This window comes from Manis pentadactyla, chromosome 2, assembly GCF_030020395.1.
Source record: "Manis pentadactyla isolate mManPen7 chromosome 2, mManPen7.hap1, whole genome shotgun sequence".
In the NCBI taxonomy this organism is placed as follows: Eukaryota; Metazoa; Chordata; class Mammalia; order Pholidota; family Manidae; genus Manis; species Manis pentadactyla.
Genome location: NC_080020.1, coordinates 67,476,445 through 67,500,553, shown reverse-complemented (window position 1 = coordinate 67,500,553; position 24,109 = coordinate 67,476,445). Strand labels below are relative to the sequence as shown.

Genomic DNA, 24,109 nt, shown 5'->3' with positions numbered 1-24,109 from the left:
CACCTTCCTCAGTCCATGTGACTGTGATTACCTGGTGGGCATGATGCAACCTCTGCTGGAGGGCTGGATGAGTGGTTATGTTACTCATCTTTTGTGCTTCACTGCCTGGTAGAGAATTTCTATCCACAACAATATCCCCCAAGCATACCAACTGAATTGGGAGACTTTCCCTTGGCAACTGTTTAAAAGCCTTTGCTGCATCTCAAGAGTTCAGCTGCAATATATTCTGATTGTTACGCTTTCCTGAGTGGGTTGTCTGTTATTTCCTGATGCTACCTTTTGCGCCTCGGCCTTTCTCTGCACTAAAGGTCTGGCTTGAAGTCATGAAGGCCCTCCTGTCTCTTCTTCCTCATCTAAGAGGGTTTCTGTATCCTCATCTGACTCACTAAGTGGCTCCCACGGGTTCCAAACCTTGGCATCCCATTCTTGTCTAGCTGTTACCGCCTGGACATGCAGCTGTCTCAGGTTCTTCCCTGCCTGGTGTGCAAACCACACGCTGATGTTTTGACTTGTGCCTCTTTTCTAATTTTCTATCTTTTCTGCTGAATTTGTTTCCAAGAGTGAGGCTGACCTTCTCGTATCTCTTTCTAATTGTAGCTCTTGTTCTAGACAATTTACTTTTGCTTTAGCTGCTAGTTGGGTGTTTGTGGCCAACCACCCAGCCCACAATAATGGCCATCCCACCACTGTCGCAGCAGCTTGGGGGCCTCCCCTACCACAGTGGGTTACCACAGCTCTCTGTTAATAGGCGTTCCAGGCCTTCTGGCTTTTTCAGGGTGTCCCCATACCCACACAGCGGTCCACAGAGTCCTAATAAACGGGTTACTCCCCCATACATGGGCATAGAGAGCCACCCTGGGATTTCCCGTGCTGATGCTTTAGTCCCTCTTGCCCATCCTTTGGTCTCCTGCCCTTCCTGGCTGGCTCCCCACTTGTTCCACTTGGGAAGGTATAAGCAAACCAACCACCAAAAGTCGAAGGGGCTGTGAGACCAAAGACAGAGGCTGACAAGTTCAGCTTGAATTCAGTAGAGGTTTATTGAGGGGATCTTACATACAGAAGCTTGCCCTGGGCAGCCACAGGACACATAGGTCTCTGCACTGCCTCGTGTTCAGGGAGGCTAATTTATAGAGGCAAGGAGGAAGGTCTCCATGCAGGCAGCCACTTGTGTGCTCAGAGGAGAAGGGGCTGGCGTCAGACTACTATCACTGAATAGAGCAAGGAGTCCCACCTCAGAGGACAAAAAGATACTGTTTCAGTCTGGATATTATCTAAGATCTGTACTTGTGTGTTCATGGGATTTGTAAGGGCGATTCAACAGTCAACATGGTGGATTTGACAAGATGGTATTACTCTTGCTCACAAATACACATTATCATCTAGATTTTATTAATAATTCATACCGTTTCCACATTGTAACTATTAAGCCAATAATAAAATAGATACCTGTTTATAATTTCATAAATATACAGTTAAACAGAGCATAGATTATATTTATAGAAAGATAATATTGTGATTAGCATATGTGGAGTAATAAAATATTAGAATTCATTCCTGTTAACTTACACAGATGCAAAATAAATGTAAGAAAGATGAACTGTTTTGAAATAACCACTTCTTATCCTATTTTAAGAAATTATATTGAATATAAAGTCAAAATGATCTGATAATTTAATGACTTGTCATTTAACATTCCCAGTTATAAATTTTATTGCACTACAATAATTTCACTGAGCAAGTAGAGAAGAGAATTCAACTGCAAGCTCTTCTTTTTTGCTTTTCTCTCTTTCCCACTTCTCCCCTTCTTCCCTCACCATATACTTCCTTCCTTTCAAATGGAGCCCTAGAGATTTTTTTTCTAGAGGAACTGAATCACTTCCCAGGATTAGTGTAGAAATGTACAGATTAAAAAAAAAATGGCATTTAAAGATGACTTTTAGATATATTAGAAGACAAACAACCCAAATGTGAAATCCTGTATGATTATTTTATTTAGTTTATTGGATCAGTTTACTTTTATTTTGACTTTGGCAGTATTTTAGTGTCCATTCTAATAAAACACAGTTATGCAGATTTAGTACATAGGCCATCACTAAGCTGAAGGAATAAAGTTAGTTGCTGCCTTATGTTGATTATTAACTCTTTATAGATATGATTAGGTGGAAAGTTCAAATCTTAAAAAAATTTCTTAAAATTTTTAGAATAGTCTGCTTAGAGTTTTTAGAAATTATTTTAACCATGTCTTAAAACACTTGTTTCATGGTTATACTGGCCACCTAAAATACATTATTTAAAAATAAAATGTGTTATTTGGCAGGCAACTGGCTGTATAGCCATTTCTGTGGTTTTACGTAAAGAAATAATGCAAGGGATTTTCTAAGGTGGCTTCCTCTGCACTCTAAACTATTACTCTTTGAAAAATGTGTAAGTACTTTTGTTTGGAAATCATGTCACCTACACATGACATGATTTATAAAAAACACAGAATGTGGGAAGATGGACATTCTGAGAACATCAGAAGCCATGATGTTTGATGTCATATGGTTTTAATATAGTTGATGATATACAGCTTCTCCCAGATGTCCTGTAGATTACTACACAGTCTGATTGTCTTTGTTGTCTTCTTTCATTGTTGGCCGTTCAAACAACTGTGTTTACTGACTGCCCACTAGATGAATAACTCTGTAGCAGGTATCTGGGGAGACTATCATCATGAAGGAAGGCTTCATACTATACTGCAAGGCCTTCAAGGTCTTTATAATCTAACATCAGGCACTGACAGGAAAGAGTACATATAACTACTTGGCATAGAGGGTGCTAGAATGTGTGTGTTAATATAATGGAAATAAGAGAAGTAACTAAGACTGGATAATGAGCTGTGGAGTAGATATTGGTGAAATAAGTATTGAACGTATTTTGGGATCAAGATGGTTTCTGGTTGGAAAAGATGATGTGTATGGCTTGAGCCAAAATGATGATAGAGAGCTGCCTGAACATGGAGCCTTTGGGTACAGGATCTAAAAACATGATTGGAAATTTGGATCTGGTGTTTCAAAAACCACTTGAGGCAGAGATAAGATTAAAGTTATACTTCAGGAGAGTGCTTTTTGTGGCTATGACTAAGGTAAGTTGGAAGAGGAAGAGGCTATGGGAAAGGAGGCTGGTATAATGGTGGGTATTAAAGGCAGTTAAGACCTGACTCGGGCTGTAGATACAAAATTAAATTGAAATTATTAGATGACCCTCAGGGGGCTATGTGACTCCATTCAACTTAACATCTAAATGTTGTAGTTAAAAATCCTTAGGGAAAAGATTTCCAAGCATTTTATGTATTTTCAGACACTTTAAGACTGAAAGAAAAAAAATAATAATTCAAAGGGAACACGAGATGGCAGCAGTTATATCAAGAGAAAGATTGAGGGGAAAAAAATTGAGACTATTTTTAAAATAAAAGATATGTAGCACTTTACATGCTGTATTCCTTTTCAGTTCAGAGATTACTCAGTCACTGGTTTCATGCTTCACAGCACATTTGAGGTTCATTCTGACTCTAGTAAAAATCCTACTCCATTACATGTGATTATTTCCTAAAATAAAGCTGTTGCTGTTTTATGGAGATTGCTGTTCCTCTGTGTTATCTGAGGCAGAAGATTTCTGGATGGTGCAAATTTGTTTTAAATGTTCCAGCATTACTTTTTCTTCCTCTTCTAGTCTTTCATCCTTCCTCATTTCCCACCTAAAAGAAAAATCACATCTTAGTATTTTTGTAACTTCCAACTTATAGTCAACACTCAGTTATTCAAAGCTTGAGTATGTGTAGTCACTGGTTTACTGAGGCATCTGCTTTCCCTTGTTTATTCTTTTACTGGCTGCCTCTTGGGCAACAGAGTTCATTGACTGCTTCTGCTGAGTGGTCAGAAGAATCCGCAAGGTAAGTAGTCAAAACAGCTTTACTCCAGAGTAAAGTTTAAAGTATTGTTTTAAATGAGGTTTTGGTAGTTCTAGATTTAAAAAAATTATATGGCTTACTAGTTTATACATGCATATAAATAATTTATAGAATTAACATTTAATAAGGAAATATTTTTCATAGTATTTCCCCCTCACTGATTAAGATAGTGGCTTTAAGTTGCAGAGAGGTTTGCCAGGAAGATTTTAGCAGCAAGAAGAATATCAAGCTAAACTGAATATACCTTCAAGGCAGGTCAGTTGTTTCCTAGAAATGAGATCAGATTTGAAGTAACCAAGTTAATCACCCAAGAAAAGCAGCAAATTGTTAGCAAGGTTACATAAAGTTTTGGCTAAAAAAGATTAAAGCCTTTCTAATTCTGGGTGATTGGGAAATGTAGAACATAATGGTAGAATATGAAACTATATATAATCTTGCAAAATAAATGTTATCACAGTAACCCAAGTATGCTGATCCTTCCTTCCTTCCCCTCCTTCCCCTCTCATGGATGCCAGCTCCCCAGGACCTAACCCAGAACTCCAACACGGAAATGTCTGCATGTATTTCCTTTATCTTTTCCTCATTCCTATTTCTTCCAACCCCAAAGACATCCACCATATGCTGCAACAAAAGGATTTTAAACCAATGCTGACGCATCCTTAAAGAGTCTCTGCTATATGGACTTCACTGGGATAGGATTTCTAACAACAGTAGCTGTTCACTGCATTTCTTCCAGAAGCCCCCTGTTTTATTACACTCAGAACTCCTGAATCACAAATGGCCTGCCCTATATGAGTAAAGTGTGTCCAGCTTGGGGCGGGACTTCCTGGATTTCTTTGAGTGGTGAAAAGAAAGCATGGGCACTGACTTTTCCATAGACACTTCCTACTGGGGTCCTGTTACTGCAGAGGTTTCTCTTTGGAGTGCAGGGTTCAGTAGGCCCTGGGAGGTGGTACGTGTAAAGAGAGAAGAAGGAAGCAAAGAGTGGAGAGAAAAGGGATTACCTGAGAGATTGGACTGGGATTTAATTCACTTTTCTTCATCCTTTGCCTGTGATTCTCCTCACCTCCTGGCCCCAACCTTGGCAGAATCTAAAACTATTTCTGGTTGGCTTTGTCTCTCCATATGTTCCCATATGGTCAAAATTAAGTCACTGGTCATACGTTCTAATAACAACTTGAAAGATAAAGAGATTTTTCACCACCACACTGTTCAAAGACATGTAACAAGGGACAATACTCCTAAGGTCAGTATTTTGAGATTTGACATTTAGCCCACAAGGTGACCTTATACTGCTTTCATGGAATTTTTAAGATGAAAAACTGTCACTGCCCATTTTAGATAGATGAACTTAAGCATCATTAACTTCCATGTTAAACTGAACTCCTTCTAAACAGGAAAATATTAATAACAGAAAATACTTAAATAGCACTGCCAAAGGATTAGGAATTGTTTTAAACACTTGACGTATCACTGTTTAAATCCTTCCTATGAAACATTATTCTTATTCTGTAGAGGATGCACAGAATCTTAATGTCACTTGCCCAAGTATCTTGGGATTGAAATCAGGGATTCAGACTCTGAAATCTGGACTGATAAATATAACACTAAACATGGTTTTAAGTCCATTGTGCAGGTATCATTAATTATCGTTGAAAATAATTGGAGAAAATAATAGCCCAAATTGGGATATTAAATTTTTTTTTTCTAAATTCACATTTACCTTTAAAGAAATCCAACATGAAAAATAGGTTCACTTTTTTCTCCCATGTAAAGATACTATAGCATTGTACTGAGTAAATGATTTCACGAATGCAAACAGAAAAAAATTTGTACTATGCAGATATTTTGTTCACTGTCACTGCTTGTGAACATTGAAAACACAATTTTTTCTTCATTAAAAATATGTAATTAATGTGAATTAAATGAATTGTATACATAATAGAATCTGGATAAGTATTTTTGCATCTTTATGAGAATTATAGGCACTTCACAGTATAGTTGAATTGTTAGTAATTAATGATATTAAGCAAAGTTATTTGCCTACCACAACTTTCTTTAATTTCCTTTGTGCCTACTAAAGAAATAATTTCATAAAAGAATAAGAAATTATAAAAAAATAGAAAAAAAATAATAGAACTACATTTTTCCAACAATTTTACTCTTATTGAATAAAAGCATTAGCAATTTGAAATGTATGTTTGTCACAAGCATTCTGATATTTCAAGTTTATAAGTTCTTTTTTCTAATTGAAGTATGAGTGATATATTCAGGTGTACAACACAGATTCAATATTTACATACTTTATGATCATCATAAGTCTAGCTACCATCTGTCACCATACAAAGTTTTTATAAAATTGTTGACTATATTCCCTATGTTGTTCATTACATCTCTGTGTCTTATTTTATAAATGGAAGATTGTACCTCATAATCCCCTTCACTTATTTTTTCCATCCTACCACCCCCATTCCCTCTGGCAACCGTTAGTTTGTTCTCTGTATCTATGAGTGTGTTTCTGATTTGTTTTCCTTTTTAAATTCCATGTATAAATGAAATCATACCATATTTGTCTTTCTGCATCTGATATATTTCACTTAGCATAATACCTACTAGGTCTATCCATGTTGTCAGAAATGGCAAGATTTCATTCATTTTTTTTATGCCTCAGTAATATTCTATTGTGTGTATATACATATACACACTTCATCTTCTTCATCCATTAGTCTATCAATGGACACTTCAGTTGCTTCCATATATTGGCTATTGTAAATAATGCTGTGATGAACATAAGGGTGCATATCTTTATGAACTGGTATTTTCATTTTCTTTGGGTAAATACCCAGTAGTGGAATTGCTGGATTGTATGATAGTTCTCTTTTTAACTTTTTAAAGAGCCTCCATCCTATTTTTCATAGTGATTACACCAATTTACATTCCCACCAACACAGCACAAGGGTTCTTTTATCTCCACATCCTGACCAACATTTCTTATTTCTTGGCTTTTTGATCATAGCCATTCTGAAAGCTGTGAGGTGATACCTCATTGTGGTTTTGATTTGCATTTCCTTTGTGCTTGATGATGTTGAGCATCTTTTAATGTGCCTGTTGCCCATCTGTATGGGAAAAAACATCTATTCAGATCCTCTGCCCATTTTTTAATAAAATTATTGTCTTTTTGAAATGGAGTTTCATGAGTTCTCTAGATATTTTGGATATTAACCCTTTGTCAGATATATTATTTGCAAATATCTTCTCCCATTCAGTACACTGCCTTTTCATTTTGTTTATGATTTTTCCCCTGGAAAAGTTTTTAATTTGTTATAGTTTGATTTGTTTATATTTGTTTTTGTTGTCCTTGCCTGAAGTGACAGATCCAAAACAATATACCTTCTTCTGGAACTTTTATGGTTTCAGGTCTTAACATTCATTAATCTATTTTTTAGTGGGGGTTTGTGTATGATATAAGAAAGTAGTCCAGTTTCATTATTGTGCATGGAGATGTCCAGTTTTCCTAACACCCCTTATTGAAGAGACTTCTTCCTTTGTATATTCTTGCATTGTTCTTTATAGATTAATTGATCATATAAGCATGGGTTTATTTCTGAGCTCTCTATTCTGTTCTATTGATCGATGTGTCTGTCGTTGTGCCAGTACCACACAGTGGTGATTACTATAGCCTGTAGTATAGTTTGACATCTGTGAGTGTGATACCTCCACCTTTATTTTCTTTCTCCATATTGCTTTGGCTACTTGGGGTCTCATTTATTTCCATACAAATCTTTGGATTATTTGTTCTAGTTCTATGAAAAATGCCATTGGAATTTTGATAGGAATAGCATTAAGTCTGTAGATCACTTTGGGTAGTATGGATATTTTAACAATGTTAATTCTTTCAGCCCAAGAGCATGGCATATCTTTCCACTTATTGGTGTTTACTTCAGTTTCTTTCATCAGGTCTTGCAACAGGTTTTATACAGGTCTTGCAACTCTGTGGTTAAGTTTATTCCTGGTATTTTATTCTTTTTGGTGCAGTTGTAAATGGGTTGTTTTCTTAATTTCTCTTTCTGATAGCTTCCAATACTATCTTTTTTTTGACTATCTACAGATCTTTATTGTCTATTTACAGAAGAAAAGCATGCATATAATCAAGAGAGATAAAAGTTCTTCTTACAATGCAGTACAAATTTGTTGTTTTTTTAAAAACCACATCACAGAAACAAGACACAACAGACATTTACAAGTACCTTGTGGAGACTTACAAAAGAACTAAACACTCATCATTCGAGGTGCAATACTCATGGACATTAAGTTCCTGAAACAACAGCTTGCATGCATAAGGCATCTGCACCAAAGAAATCTGGGTTTTATTGTGGCAGCCCCTGCATTCATATGTATGGGTCCTCATGTTAGCAATCGCCATTATTCCACACAGATTGCAAACATGAACCTGATAAGGATCTGATATGCCTCAAACAATCTTTCCCTTAAAAACTGGGCTGCTCCATGGGCAGTCTGACAATCCCGTTCCATTTCTCCAAAACGCAGGCCACCATCTTTGGATTATTTGTTCTAGTTCTATGAAAAATGCCATTAGTATTTTGATAGGAATAGCATTAAGTCTGTAGATAGCTTTGGGTAGTATGGATATTTTAACAATGTCAATTCTTTCAGCCCAAGAGCATGGCATATCTTTCCACTTATTGGTGTTTACTTCAGTTTCTTTCATCAGGTCTTGCAACAGGTTTTATACAGGTCTTGCAACTCTGTGGTTAAGTTTATTCCTGGTATTTTATTCTTTTTGGTGCAGTTGTAAATGGGGTTGTTTTCTTAATTTCTCTTTCTGATAGCTCATTATCAGTGTGTAGAAACAGCAGTTTTGCATATTAATTATGTATCTTCTAACTTTACTGAATCCATTTATTAATTCTTATAGTATTTTAGTGGATTCTTTAGGGGTTTCTGTATGTGATATCATGTCACCTGTAAATAATGACAGTTTTACTTCTTCCTTTCTGATTTGGATTCCTGTTTTTGTTTCCTGCCTAATTGCTGTGGTTAGGACTTCCAATACTATTTTGAATAAAAGTCGACATACTTGTCTTGCTGCTGATCTTAGAAGGAAGATCTTGCAGCATTTCACCATTGAGTATGGTGTTAGTTGAGGGTTTGTCATATATGGCCTTTATTATGTTGAGGTACATTCCCTCTATACTTACTTTGTTGAGAGTAAATGGATGATGACTTTTGTCAAATGCTTTTTCAGCATCTATCAAGGTGATCAAATGGTTTTTATCTTTCTTTTTGTTAATATGGTATATTATGTTGATTGAATTGTAGATGTTAAACCATCCTTGCAAGAAATCCCACTTGGACATGGTGTATGATCCTTTTAAAGTATTGTTGAATTTGTTTCACTAATATTCTGTTGAGGATTTTTGCATCTGTGTTCATCAGGGATATTGTCCTGTCATTTCCTTTTTTGTAGTTTCTTTGTCTGGTTTTGGTATCTGGGTAATGCTGGCTTTGTAAAATGACCTTGGAAACATTTCTTCTTCTTCTGTTATTTTTGGTATGATTTTAGAAGCATCAGTATGAACCGTTTTTTAAATGTTTGGTAGAATTCACTTGTGAGGCTACCTCAACCTGGAATTTTATTTTGAGGAGTTTTTAAATCACTGATTCAATTTTATTGCTTGTAGTAGGCCTATTCAAGTTTCTTTTGATGATTCAGTCTTAGAAGATTGTATATTTCTAGGAATTTATCCATTTGATAGGTTGTCTAGTTTGTTGGTGTATAATGGTTCATAATACTCTTTTAAAATTCTTTGCATTTCTGTGGTATCAGTTGTAGCTTCTCTTTAATTAATGACTTATTTGGGCCCTCCCTCTTTAGTTTCTGAGAAGTCTGGCTAGATATTTATCAGTTTTGTTTATCTTTTCAAAGAATCAGCTCTTAATTTCATTGATCTTCCCTATTTTTTTAGTCTCTATTTCATTGAATTCTGTTCTGATCTTTATTATTTCCTTCCTTCTACTGACTTTGGCTGTTTTTTCAGTCTGTGGGTGTCTCTAAGTCTGAAGTGATTCTCTTTTAGGCAGCATATGGATGGCTCTTGTTTTTTATCCATAAGCCACCCTGTGAATTTTGATTGGAACATTTTGTCCATTTACAGTTAAACAATTATTGATAGATACGTACTTATTGCCATTTTGTTATTGTTTTCTTGTTGTGTTTGTAGTTCATACCAGCTTTAAAAGTGGATAATACACTACCTTAATTGTACAATTGTCTTTTCAGTGAGATTATTTTTCTTTCATATATTTTCTATTTCTGGTTTGTTCTTTTCTTTTTTCTACTTAATGAAGTTCACTTAACTTTTCTTGTAAGGCTGGTTTAGTGGTGATGAGCTTCTTTAGCTTTTGCTCATCTGGGAGACACTTTATCTCCCCTTCATTTGTGAATGGTAATCTTTCTGGGTATAGTATTCTTGGTTTTAAGTTTTTGCCTTTCACCACTTCAATTAGGCCACTGCCTTCTGACCTCCAAAGTTTCTGCTGAAAAATCAGCTGATCACGTTATGGAATTTCTGTTGTATGTGGCTGTTTGCTTTTCTCTTGCTGCTTTTAAGATTCTCTCTTTATCTGTAACATTGACATTTTGATTAAATGTGTCTTGGTGTGGATTTCTTTGGTGTGGGTTCCTTATTTGGGACTGTCTAAGCTTCCTGGACCTGGTCTTTTTATGAGACTTTGTCTTTTTTTTTTTCCTTCCCTAGGTTAGAAAGTTTTCAGCCATTATTTCCTCAAATAAATTTTTTGCTTCTTTCTCTCTTTCTTCTCTTTCTGGGACACCTACAATGATGTAAATATTAGTATACTTGATGTTTCAGAGATTCCTTAAAGTATCCTCTTTTGAAAATTTATTTTTTTAATTTTTGCACTTCTGATTGGGCTATTTCCAATTCCTTGTCCTCCAAGTTACTCATCCAAGTCTTCTGTATCGTCTAATCACTGATAGATTCCCCCCAGTGAATTTTTCATCACTTATTGTATTCTTAAGCTCCGATTAGTACTTTCTTATATTTTTTCTCTTTGTTGAAGTTCTGTCTTCATCAGTTTTTCTCCCAAGTTTAATAGCTTCTTTATGACCATAACTTTGAACTATTTTTCAGATAGATTATCTCCATTACATTAAGGTCTTTTTATGAAGTTTTGTCTTGTCCTTTTGTTTGGATGTATTCCTCTGTCTCCTCTTTTTGCCTGACTTTTTGTTCATAGGCAAATTAGCTACCTCTTCCTGTTTTGAAGGAGCAGCCTTGTATAGGAGATGTCCCATGGGGCCCAGAAGCACTCTTACCCCCAGTCACCAGAGGCCCAGAAGCACTCTTACCCCCAGTCACCAGATGCTACAGGGTATCCCCTGTGTAAGCTGTGTGCACCTGCCTCTTGTGGTGTGTAGTGGCTATGGCATGGTTGTGGGCAGAGCTCTCCCTGTGGCCCAGCTGCCTGGGGCTGCAGTGGCAGATAGGCATCTCTACCTGGACTGACTGGCTGGGACTGTGACAGAGAGTTGGACTCTCCCATTATGACTGGCTGGTGCACTGGGTCTGCTGTAGTGACAATGCATGGGGTTCTCACCCAACCAAGCTGGCTGGGGACTGGCTGTTGCTGTGGCAGTTAGCAGGACACTCCCAACAGTATTAGCAGGTTAGAGTGAGAGTTTCAAGATGGTTAGAGTGATAGTACCAGCACTGGCAACTAGCAAGGTAGAATGGTAGAATGTGCTCACAAAAGTGGTATCCAACATTGTCTCCATTCCCAGAGAGTATTTCAGCAGTGTCCTGCCTCCCTGACAGATGCCCCAGGTCTAGTAAATGGACCTACTTCACCTATATTCTAGGTGCTTTTCCATCTGGTATTTTATTGCTGGGTCCCAGGGAGAGTGAGACTGGGTGGGTTCTCTGTTCTCTATAGCTCTATGGTTTTCCTGGATGTAATCTCTGTTGGTTTCCAAAGCCTGGCTTTTTGGGGACTCATCTCCACTGTGCATGACCTAAGAGTTGGAGTACCTGATGTGGAGCTCTAATCCCTCCCTTCTCAGTATTTTTGAGATCCCTCCCATTTGTCAATTGTCTTGCCGAGGGTGAGGTTTTACTTTTTTTTTTGGTGACATCTTGTCTCTGCCAGTCATACCCATCTTGATGTTGCTTCTTTGTCCCTCATTGTGGAGGTTCTGTTTATCCAGTGTTCAGGGCTGTTTCTGAGGAAATTATTCCATGTATAGTTGTATATTTGTTGTGTCTATGGAAGGAGGTATGTTTAGGATTCTCCAATGCCATCATCTTGAACAATTCTCTCTGTAAGTTCTTAAGAGACATTTACCTTTAATTTCATCATAGTTTTAGGCTTTGTTAACATAGTGCAAAAACAAGTCAATTTTCCAAAAAAAACTAATGGAAAAGAAAATGACCTGTTTATTTGGAAAACACAATTGATTGGGCAATCTGTTTAAAATATCTATTCCTAGTTTCCTATATTTAAAATATGTAGTGGAAGCAGAGCCCCATAGAAACCAGAAAAAGTCAGAACCAGAATATTGTAATTCTCCCTGAAAAGCATTATGAAATGATTATGCTTTTGTTTTTCCTGACTTTGGTAGCCTGCTCTCTTTCACTACTGCTAAATTCTCCACCTACCTACTATGATAAAAGAACTGCAGCCTAACCCCCACTCCAAAAAATGGCAATGAATATGTTGTGTCTTAGACACTGATTAACAACAAAATCCCATGAGATCTTACTGATCTGTACCATAATCTTAATTATTTTCCAGGGTGTACTCCATTTGTATGGCTTCTGGATGGGTAGATTTTGGAGCTTTGCCTATCCTGAACTAGGGGTCTCTTTTTGTATGCAGACACAACAGAGATTCTAAAACCTGGGCTGAGATACTCTAACAGAACCAGCAGTCACCTTGTTCTTCAGCACTACTTGGGTTGACTTAGGGATTCTCAGCCTTAATTCATCTTCCTGGATTTACACACACATTCAACCCTGGACCAGAGGTATCTGTCTGTTGCTCTGTATGTTATATGAATATTAGGTAATATTATAGGGCTCTTACCTGTAACAAACTGTGGGCTAAGAGCCTCAGTTTCCTTGTCAACAAAACTGGAAGAATAACAGTGCCTGTTTCATAGAGTTGCCATCAGGATGAAATGGCTAATAAGTACACATAAAACACATAACATAGTGCATGGCTTATAGCAAACATTCAGTGAGTGATAACTATTGTTATTATCATGATTATTTGGCATATTTATTAAGGTGGCAAATAGCAGAGATCCTAACTGTGGTGGTTTAAACAAATAAGAGGTTATTTTTCTCTCATAACAAGAAATCCAGAGGTGGGTTACTGCTGGCATGGGTTATATAGTCTGAAAACATCAGGGCTGACTTCTCTATCGTTCTCTTGTCCTTTACCTCATGGTTGCAAGATAGTTGTAGCCTCAGCATCATGCAGTGGCAGCTGCCTCATTTTGTCAGGGAAGTGAAACCTTTCCTAGATCCCTCCTAGCCAACACTGGAGCTATACCATCTAAGTGTGAACCCTGACTCTGCCATTTGCTATCTGTATGATATTGAGCAAGTTTCTTAAGCTCTCAGTGCCTTAATTTTCTTATAAGCAAAATAGGCTATACTAATGGTGTACATGTTAATGCATTATTGTGAAGAGTAAGTGAGCTATGAATTCATCAAGTGTTACTATTTTATAAGTCTACTTGTATCAAGTGGCATGGCCTCCTCAGAGCTCAGGACCTTTATATTCCTTCTCTTGCCCTGTTCACAGTGTTTTATCTGATAAATCCTTTTTTAAAAAAATTAATATATTGGTAAAATGAAGTTGCTGAATATTTACTGGTTTCATCCAGTGTTCAGTTGTACATTTCTATGATCATGTTGTCATTCTTTCTTGTCTTTCATGAGGGAGACATTTCATGCTAGTTCACCCTGTTCAGTTTGCTTTTGTTTTCCTATAATCCCTTTTTTTAGTATTTTCAAATACGTTTATAATGATGACATTTGATCATATTATTGGCATTTCTCCTGAAACACCAATGAAGTACTTGGATATAAAAATGTAACTTGAAATAGCCTCCTGATTTAATGTTATTGTTAAGCATTTATGTAGTACTTTATATTTACAAAGTGCTTTACCATTATTTATTAGTTAATTGTACTGTTAAACAACATTAACCATCTGGACAAATTGATGATTTCAAATTGTCCTACCAGTTGGTAGCTAAGGAGCAAAAAGTGAAGTCATATTGAATTTTACTCTCATTGAATAGACCCTTTTTATCTTCTCCTCCTCTGCCCAGCAAATCTGTGGACAAAAGAATGTCTCTGTTCTCTTCTTGCTGTTGTCCTATAAAGTAGACTTTCCTCAGGATTCCATGCTAGACCTTCTGCACTGAAGAGAAGTCTTCTCTTACCCCTTGGAAGGCCTCATATCTGTTCCCAAATGTTCAGCTGTTGTCTCCACATCTGTAATTCATCTGTCTTCCAAACTGTAATTCAGTATCTTTAAACTTCATTTTTGACCCACACTCTCTAAATGCACTTTTCAGTAGTTATTTTCACTCCACTCCAATATATGCATAATTTGTATTTTTAAATTTTTTTCAAATATACAGTTGGCCCTTGAACAATATGGAAGTTAGGGGTACTGACCCCCTAACACACAGTTGAAAATCTGGTTATAACTTTTGAGTTCCCAAGAACTTAAGCACTGATAGTCTACTGCTAACAGGAAGCCTTACCAATAACATAGAAGTTGTTTAACATATTTTCTATGTCATACATATTATGTACTATATTCCTACAATAAAGCAATCCAGATAAAAATAAAATGTTTTTTTCAAATTTCAAGTCTCCAAAAAATTCGGATGTGTGGTTGTTGATTGTCTTGCTTCTCTCATTAGTTTAGAAGCTTCTCAAAAGCATACAGTAGGATTGTAATAAAGTGGTTCTGTCATCTTAGTCTTCATGAAGTTATTGCAGTTAATTCTTAGAAATTTTATAGGCCAGCAAAGCCCTTTTAGTTATCAGTGAAACAATCATTCACTTTTTCCATTTTAGTTAATTATCTGAGAATAACTAAATATTTAGGGTCTTCAGTTTTGAAGAATATGAATATGTAACACTAATTGAGCAAACTTATATCTCTGTTTTATGATACAGGAGTCTATAAGATTATACCAATTCTTAGGATATAGTGTTATAGAGACAGAAGAAATAAAAGGCTGGCCTGAGTTAGTAAAAACTCTGGGAAACTCTGTTCTCAATGAATGATGTTGGTAGGAAGTTAATTGTAATGGACTCCTACAAAAGACTGTTGTAAGACTGAAATTAAAAGACCTTATAAATTACATGTTACTGCACTTTTAGTACATAGATTATATTTTCAGAGATCTGCCCGGGTTTGTGGTTTATTTGAAATCTATCACAGTAAGACACTCTAGGGAAAATGGAAATTGAATGGCCAGGATTCTCACCTGGTCTTAGTATGGTCCACTGTATACATGCGATGAGGTCATACTTAGCCTGCCTGCATACTAATTGGCAGTAAACTGTTTACCACTGATATTGCTTAAAGAAGAGAAACCGCAGAGCTGTGTGCTAGGAAGAGAGAAATGAGTGTAGAGAGAGGAAAGCAGGAGAGGGGGAAGGAGAGCCCAGTGCTACAGGCAGGAGGGAGCAGAGATGGAGCCATGAGCAGAGGCAGTGCCTGGTGCAGAGACTGGAGCCAGGGTCAGAGACTGAGATGGTGGTTGTGAGTCTAGCACTCAACCTACTGCTGTGAAAATAAAGCTTGGCAAGAGCCCCTTTTTACCCCCAACGATCTGTTGTCATTATTCAGTCTCAGCGAATTCATAGTAAACTTGCCCAGAGTGTGGAACCTCCTCCTCCCAGAGCAATAGCCACATTTTGGAACAGTTTTGCCATATGTAATTCCTTTGCCCATTCATAGGGCAAATATTTATTGAGAGCCTGCTAACTTCAAAATACTGTGCTAGGTAACATAAAAGTGTGAGTTGCTGGATATGGTCCTGTAATCAGGGAGCTTTTTGACCAAGAGAATTCGTCATATGGACTGGACTGAATAATTACTCTAATCATATACAAGATTGCATAAAAATTTTGTAGAATATTTCAGTTTAGGCATGAAATGTCAGTGGTAATTAAGGCATTGGTGCTATTTTCTTAGGCTTTGTTTTAGGAATTTTTTTGTGAAAAAGGCATAATTCAGGCATTTCTTCCTTGATTCATTAAGCAATCTGAGTAGCCTTAAGGAATAATTCATTTCCTTCCTCACTCATTGGAAAGGTAGTTACATTAATAAAAGAAAGCATCCTGTTTTTTTAGAGTAGTAAAGTCATTATCATAGTCTATGATAAAACTATGAAATTTGATGCTCTTTAAAGACATTTCTGTAGGAAGGTGATTTTGAATACACTTAATCCCAAAGGACAAACTTCAGGGAAGGGACAGCTACAAGACTATCCTATATTTGAGGGTAACTTCATTGAGTATTTTTCATGAGTATGATTCATGAATAGTTATGGGAAATCTATTATATACCAGAAGAACAGTGTTGAGCATAGTCACTTTGAATATAAATGGCACCATTTTTTTACTAGCTCTTTCTTTTTATCCACACAAACCACAGGATTAGAGAGTTAGTCTCTTCCTTTGTAGACAGCTCTTTACAATTCTATATAATAGATGAGACCTACCCTCCTTCTCATATATTCTTCAGATGACACAAATGCACAACCAATTTTGCCTAATGTTTTAGAGCCTAAGTTTTAAGAAATATATATAATTTCAGTCCATCCCCTTAGCATACATTTAGTGGAAATGGGGAAAAACCAATGTCATTCTTTTCATGTAACCTAGATGGTTGATTTATTACTTAGCTTTATCTTCTCTAAAACAGAATTGCTTAAAACTTCTTTGTACATTGTAATTTTTAACACCTTAAAAGTTTTGCTTCTTCTCTGAAGTTTGTATTGAAACTCTAAAGTAGTTAAGTAATAAAGGTCCAACCTGGGAGTTACAAGACCTTATCAGTAGGGGCATTTGGAAATGAGTGGATAGCAAAAATCTCACTTTGATAAGGGAGGAGAGATAGCTTTACAAAGTTATTTCTAACTGAATTTAGTTATTCCCTCAAGCTAATTAAGGAATGCTAGTTTGAAGAGAATTCAGTAGGAAAGAGGAAAGCATAAAGAAAACACATCCACAAACAAAAGGTTAAAGACAGTTAAGAATATCATTAACTGGTACTATTTTATTTTCAAAATTAAAGTAGATTGAAATTTTATTTTTAATGTTATAGAGGTTTCTGTGAAATGTAAAGGATGTTCAATTTTTATAGAACACTGTAAATGGCAGTCACATTTTTGCCTTTGGAAGTTATACAATTAAGGCTTTTCTGAAAATAAGCAAAGGGAGTTATTCTAGCTCTCCACAAATTATTTTGACCAACTGTACACTTTAATATGCAGGAAATAAGGTTTTTTTATTTTATAAAAATTAAATCATAGTTTGTTAATGTAGTATATCCACTTACAGCCACTGGATCCCAGTGTTTTAAAATATAATACATATAAATAAATGTCATATAATACATATGAATAAATAGATATACATTTCTATAGAAATATATATTTAAAATATATAGAAGTAAATACAGGTATGTCTTAAATAGCAACACTTGCCATCTTGAATTTTCAGTTTACTTGCTTTTTTGCATCCAAGAATTTGTTATCTGAGTATGATAAGTAGCTATATATGCAGTTCATCCAGCATTTCTGCAAGGATTCAAAATGAATGTTCTTTGGTGAGGTGGTTAGTTTCTTTTGCTATTACTAATGTAGTATAAGGAAGCTTTCCAAGCACAGGAACCAGCAGCAAAACCCTTAATTTGAATTTATAGCTTTCAGAGACAATCTGCAACACAACTTAACTGTCCAAGCAATTTATTTTAATTAATATGATTTGTTCTATATATTTAAGTAGGAGAGTTATATACCAACAAATGGGACAACTAAGAATGTTAACAGTAACATTTGAAATAGTTATGGCTTAGGGAAAACATAAATGGAAGTGTAGTCATCAGTACTTATGGAAGATGAACTTTTCTGTGTCCAATAAATCATCCATATCTCCATAGAGATAGAGACTTCATTTCACCAGTGGATTTTTAAAAATTATGAGCTTTAAGATAGAAGGTCAAGGTCATGCTATTTGCCCAGCACTTAGTGCTGATGTAGAAGAAATGCCCTTTGCTAAGAGAAGTGTCTGGACTACCATATATTGCCAGAACTGCAATGCGTCTAGAATTTAAAAATGTCTTTTTTTCTACTTAAACTTTGATATACTCAGAAATGTTCATGGACTGTGTTTTAAAGACATTTGGTGTCTATTCCATTTATAAAACTGTTTTGTTAAAAGGTACTTAAGCTGTGTCAAGCAGTACTCTTCTTGTTCTAAAGATGATATAAAAAAATCCTCTTTTCATCAAGAAGGGAAGGATTATGTATTTACAACACTAAAATTCCTAAAACTTGAGTCCATTTTTATTAGCCTTTGTAAAGCTGAAGCCAACACAAGAATCACAGGGTGTTTTAGCCACAAAAATTGGCACAAGGCTAACCACTGCACTAACCATGACTGGGGTTGACATTCTCAATGAAATCACTGTTTAGAAACGTGATTCACTAGCTGAGGAACCTATTTGTAACCCCTGTTACTGAAATTAATAGCAACATCGTATTTAGAAAAGAATTTGAAATATAGACCTGGCTCATAATTGTGTTTGAATTGGCTAAGAATTTAGAAAGATTCAAACCATTCTAAATCTAAAATGAGAATTCTATATATTTGATGGTGCCATTACTTTATATTGAGTCACTGCCTGTATGTTCATCTTCATATAGGTTCTAAAGTTCTTTCCTTTCATTCATTCAGCAATCAAAATATTTACTGAATGCCTACTATATACCAGCACTGTGGGGCTTTAGAGTACATAATAATAATGAGTAATGCTTATTTAGCAATTTCAGTGTGCCAAGTACTGTGCTAAATACTTTGCATATATTAATTCATTAGCCTTCACAGTAACTTTATGAGATGACCTCATGCTATAGACCAGGAGTTAACCAAGGTCAGTGGTGGAGCTGGCATTCTAACCCAAGCAGCTGACTCTGGAGTTAATGCTCTTACCCACTACAGTACATTTGCCTCAGCCTATGTCTCTCTCTCCGTCTCTGTGTCTCCTATAAATAGTAAGTTAGCTGTTCTCATGGAGTTCGCAATTTAACGACACTTTATATCCACTCTGCATATGTCAAAAAATTTATTGAGGGAAAAAACAGTCTCTTTGTATTCTACATGGTCAGGCCAGAATTGAAATAATGATTTGAGTATACTTAAGACCCATTTGAATTGAGGTGCTATCACTTTTCCTATAGTGGCAAATTAGGAGCCTCTCAAAATAATTCCTTCAGCTCCTTGGGGATGATGGGACCACTTCCGTACTTCCTTTCCTCACCCATGGGGAACTAGTAAGAAGTACTGCTTTTTCTAAGTTCATGCTGGCATTGAGGAGGTTGAAAGTCATGATAAACAGGAGCTTTCCCTTCATAGAACTTAGACTCAAATGGATATCAAAGTTATTTCAAGATTTTTGCTCTTATGGCCCTTCAGTAAGTTGTGGTGCCCTCTTCAAAGCTATACAAAATGTGGAATATATGTTTCCAGACTGGGTCACTCTTTCTGAGATTCTAGGCTTGATCTTCTCCTGCTGTCTCAGTGTAGTGTCTTTAACATGAAATCACCACTACAGTGTAGGGTTCCTATAGATGATTTTAAGTTTTACTAATTTATCATTTTAACTTTTGAGAACAGCTCTCTATACATTTAAAAAACAAAATAAAACAAGGACAGCATTTCAACCAATTGAGTCCAAGCTTTGGCAAAATATGTAAATAAAACACCAAGTCTGAGGTAAATTGAAACTCTAAGCACATTTTGCTTGCATTCCTTCTTTGTTTCTAATTTAATAAATGTTTCCCAGAATGGAATTTGCAAATCAAAGTAAATATATATATATATTTAAAGTGCTTACTTATTCCCTTTTGGGTTCTGTATCAATTGTGTACATTTCATACATATAAACATAAGACAAATTTGCAAAGGAATTACATTTGTTGATGTGGCAGCCTCATGGCTTAAAGTATAAAAAATTCATACCTTGTCAATTATGAATGGCATTTCCCCCATTTGTATAGAATATGGAACTTGTTTGGATACTAGCTAAAAATGTACGTGATACTATTTCAGATGTGAGTATTGCTAAAAAAAATTGACTTCACTCTGCTTTAAGATGTTAAACAACATCTGAAAAGTACAATACTTTTTTTTTAAAAAAAACCTTTGTCCTTTGCTCATTTATTCAGCTTTCTTTTTACTGTATCAAGTTACCAGCCCTATTGGCCCATTTCCTTTTATTTTTTAGTCCAATGAGTGTCATAATAGGAAGGCAGCATGAATACCCTTTAATACTTACGTATTTTTTCAAATTTAAACATCTTCCTTGCTAAGCAGAATTTGTACACTGACTAATTCCCACAGCTTTCACCCTAATGTCCCCTTCCTATTTCATTACCATTTGGATGGATACATCATTGGTAAGGTATTTATCTTGATAGGGGGTGGAAAAAAGGTGTTGGGCCAAAAAGCTATGGGCTTTAACATGTTTCTAGCCCTTGTTCCTGAGGCATCTTCCAGCAGCTCTCTCACTGCAGAGTTGCATGCACTAAATGGTGGCCCGGCTCAGATCATTGGTATTTTCCTGAAGTAACATCCTATATATGCTGTCAATTTAATTAGAAACTGGCCCTTTGCTCTATCCTTCCAATTATCTCACCCATTATCTCTCATACCCTAAAATCATATCATTCTCCAGAAAATAGGTTATTTTGCCAAATATCCTTGTCTCATTGCTTCCAGATAACTGTCTGTGACCCTTTCTCCCCTTCAATTGCTTATAGTCATTTTAACATCTGTCAACACAGCTTAAGGTGTGATTATGTCTAATAATGCTTTATTTTTGCAGTGAGCACACCACAGTTATCACTGTAGACAGAAAATTCTGACTGGCATTTCCAGAGCTTTTTGGCACCAGGGTAAGTCAAGTACTGCACTACCTCTTTCTATGACTGTCAGGTAAATAACCCAACATTACTACACTGCAGAGCCTTTTTCTCTCTTTCACAGCCACAGAGCACTGCCCTTTATGCCTCTCATCTAAGTTTATCTCCCTAATTTAAATTCTAACTTTGAGTGTATCAGTTGACTAACATTAAAGTCAACTTCCAAAAGGTGTTCATTTACTCCATTTATTAACTAAGTTAAATAATTTCATCATCTATTTAAGTATACAAACTTAAGGTTGAGTAATTTTTTCAGGGAACTAGCTAAGAAGCATTAGAAAATGAAATAAGGAATTGACATTGAGATATTTAGTAAACAAAATCATTCCAGTTTTTTCTGTCTTGCTCAGCTATCAATATTTGCCAAAACCTATGAATTTGGCCAAAATGTAGCAAGTTTAATTCAGTTATAGACAGTTGACATTTGAAGGTCATCCTCATTGATGTCTAAATCTTTCATTATGAGTTCTGCTACTTTATTACAATTCTGATTTCTGTATCAAATTTATTACATTTTCTTTATTGTTAAAATCTGTCGTGGGTCTAGCAACATGCAGGATAACCAATAATGTCTATTGATGCTTAATATGCCTGATTTTGTTGTAAGTTAAGTTGTTAAAAACATGTCTTTGCCAGCCCTTTCATTTATAGGTGATAGAGTATATTCAAGAAAATCTTACCTAACAATTCAGAATTATGATTAAAAAAATGGAAAAAGCTTATTGTGGGCCAGTTCTTCTTTGACATTAGCTAGAAGATGAACTCTTGCCAAAGAACACTTTGGGAATATAGTATGTTAATGACCCAATGGAATAAACACTTGATCATTGAAAAGCACTGTTTGAAAAACTGTTTTTTCGTTAACTGAACTCTGCTTTATATAACAAACAGATTCATTACTTCTGAGATATTCTGCACCTCTAATTTCATTTTCACAAAATTTCAACATACCTCCATAGAATCCAGATTAGTTCTCTCAGTAAATAACTATGACATTATCATTATTAGTGTTCATAGGAAGTCCCTATTTAAAAGCACAACAGGGAAATTACTGCACAGTATTCCCAACCCTAGCAGACACATAAAAACGCAAATATACACATGCCCATACATAATAAAATATTGGAAAAATGATAAATATAATCAAGAAAATGCTTTATTTTCAGCTATGGTTCTGCTGTTCAGCCAACTTTAACCAATTTTATGCTATCATTCCTTATTTTTTAAATCTAGGAAAATATTAGCAATAAAAATCATGAGGAAAAATGCCAACCTGATTATGAAATGAAACTAAGCTATCAAGCAGTGTGAATACCATGAATTATTAACCCTAGATTCTATATTATATAGAAGCAGAAAAGAGTCCAGATAAAAGGCTCAGATTTCACACTGTGAAATATTTCACTTTAACCTACTAGATTCTGTCAGTTTCTTTTCTGGGGTGTTCTTATTTTTAATAACTCAAATTTTTAATAATAAGAATTCCATTCCTATTCATTTGCTACTAATCTACCATTGCCTGTAGGATCTGAAAATTGAACAGAAGTATAACCAACCTTTTTATAGAGAACACGCATTTCTAAAATCCCTTAAACTCCTCTAAGCTCTGAAGCTCTTGGTGTTGCGTTGTGGAATCCATTCATACTCGACAGGAAAAGTGAAGAGAGAGAGAGAGTAATGCAGGACTGTGGGTAGCTGCACGCCAAGCCATGAGCCATGGTACTGTCTGTGGTCAAAAGGGGGTGTTAGAGCTTGCTAGGCAGTGGTTATTAACTAGTCTAGACTTCTTTCAAAAACTTCTGAGCTACCTGGTGAATGTATCTTAGAAGCTTCACAAACTTCATAGAACAAAGTATTTGTATATAGAAATAAATATTTTGGAGTGTTGACAGTGACTTAGGCAAGCACAAAGGGTAACACAGTGAATACAATTATTGCCCCTTCTCCTTTAGAACTTATATCTGTGGCAAAGACAAATATTTTGAACAAGTAACCAAACTGAATGAATTAATGGATGGCAGTACTATAAAAATCAATATTTCAGGCCTTTTACATTTCAGTAATTGTTATGGTTTTCTATATGGATCCTGCATATTTTGGTTAACGTTATTCCTAGAGATTTTTTGGTATGTATGTTGCTATTATTCAGAGAATTTTTCTACTATCTCTTCTGTTTATTATTGAGAGATTGATTTTTAAAATACTTTTCTTGTATTGCATAGCCTAACTGGTTTCTGTTGCAGGGGATTTTATGTGGCATTTTCAGGTTTTCTAAGAAATATTCTCTGCAATTACTACCCACGTTCCTCCTTTCTCTTCCAGCAGTTAGTCCATTATTTCTGGTTTGTGTCTTATTGCACAGAAATTCTTATTCTAGCCAGAAATTCTAGAATAATGTTAAATAAGCAGTGGGAATTCCATCCCTCCTCTATTTTAAAAAGAGTTCTGGTTTTATAATTAATATTATATGATATGTTCTGTCTTCTTAGATGTCCATTTTTGGTTTGTTATGAGAAGGAAGTATCCTTCATTGTTTTTTCTTAAGATTCATTAGGGATTCCTTTTTCCAAGTCCTTAATAGTGATCTTTCTCTCAGTTGTTTGAGAATGACTTTAAGTAATTATTTTTTTTCAAGAAGGGCATTTGGTGCTATAAGTGTTAACTTCTTGAGTAACTGAGAGTTCTGCTGCCATCACACATAAGCGTCATCTTAGGGTACAGTTGTCTTCTTAAAATGCTTAAAGACATTTTGCATTTATGGTAGGAATGCAAGATTGTATAGTCCCTTTGGGAAATGTTTTGGCAGTTTACTAAGATGTTAAACATACATCTACTGTATGACCCAGCTAGCCCATTCTTAGATGTCTACCTAA

At 35.7% G+C, this 24,109-nt stretch overlaps 1 protein-coding gene across 2 annotated transcripts in view; it reads right to left on the bottom strand.

Annotated features, from left to right (window-relative positions):
• Positions 1-1,019: 1,019 nt before the first annotated feature.
• Positions 1,020-24,109, bottom strand: part of KIAA0825 (KIAA0825 ortholog) — a 432,275-nt gene continuing 409,185 nt past the window's right edge. For both annotated transcript variants that reach the window (XM_036925703.2, XM_057493384.1), the window contains one exon: positions 1,020-3,736. In XM_036925703.2, coding sequence (XP_036781598.2) covers positions 3,610-3,736 — 127 coding nt within the window. In that variant the 3' untranslated portion in view covers positions 1,020-3,609. The remainder of the gene's footprint in view (positions 3,737-24,109) is intronic.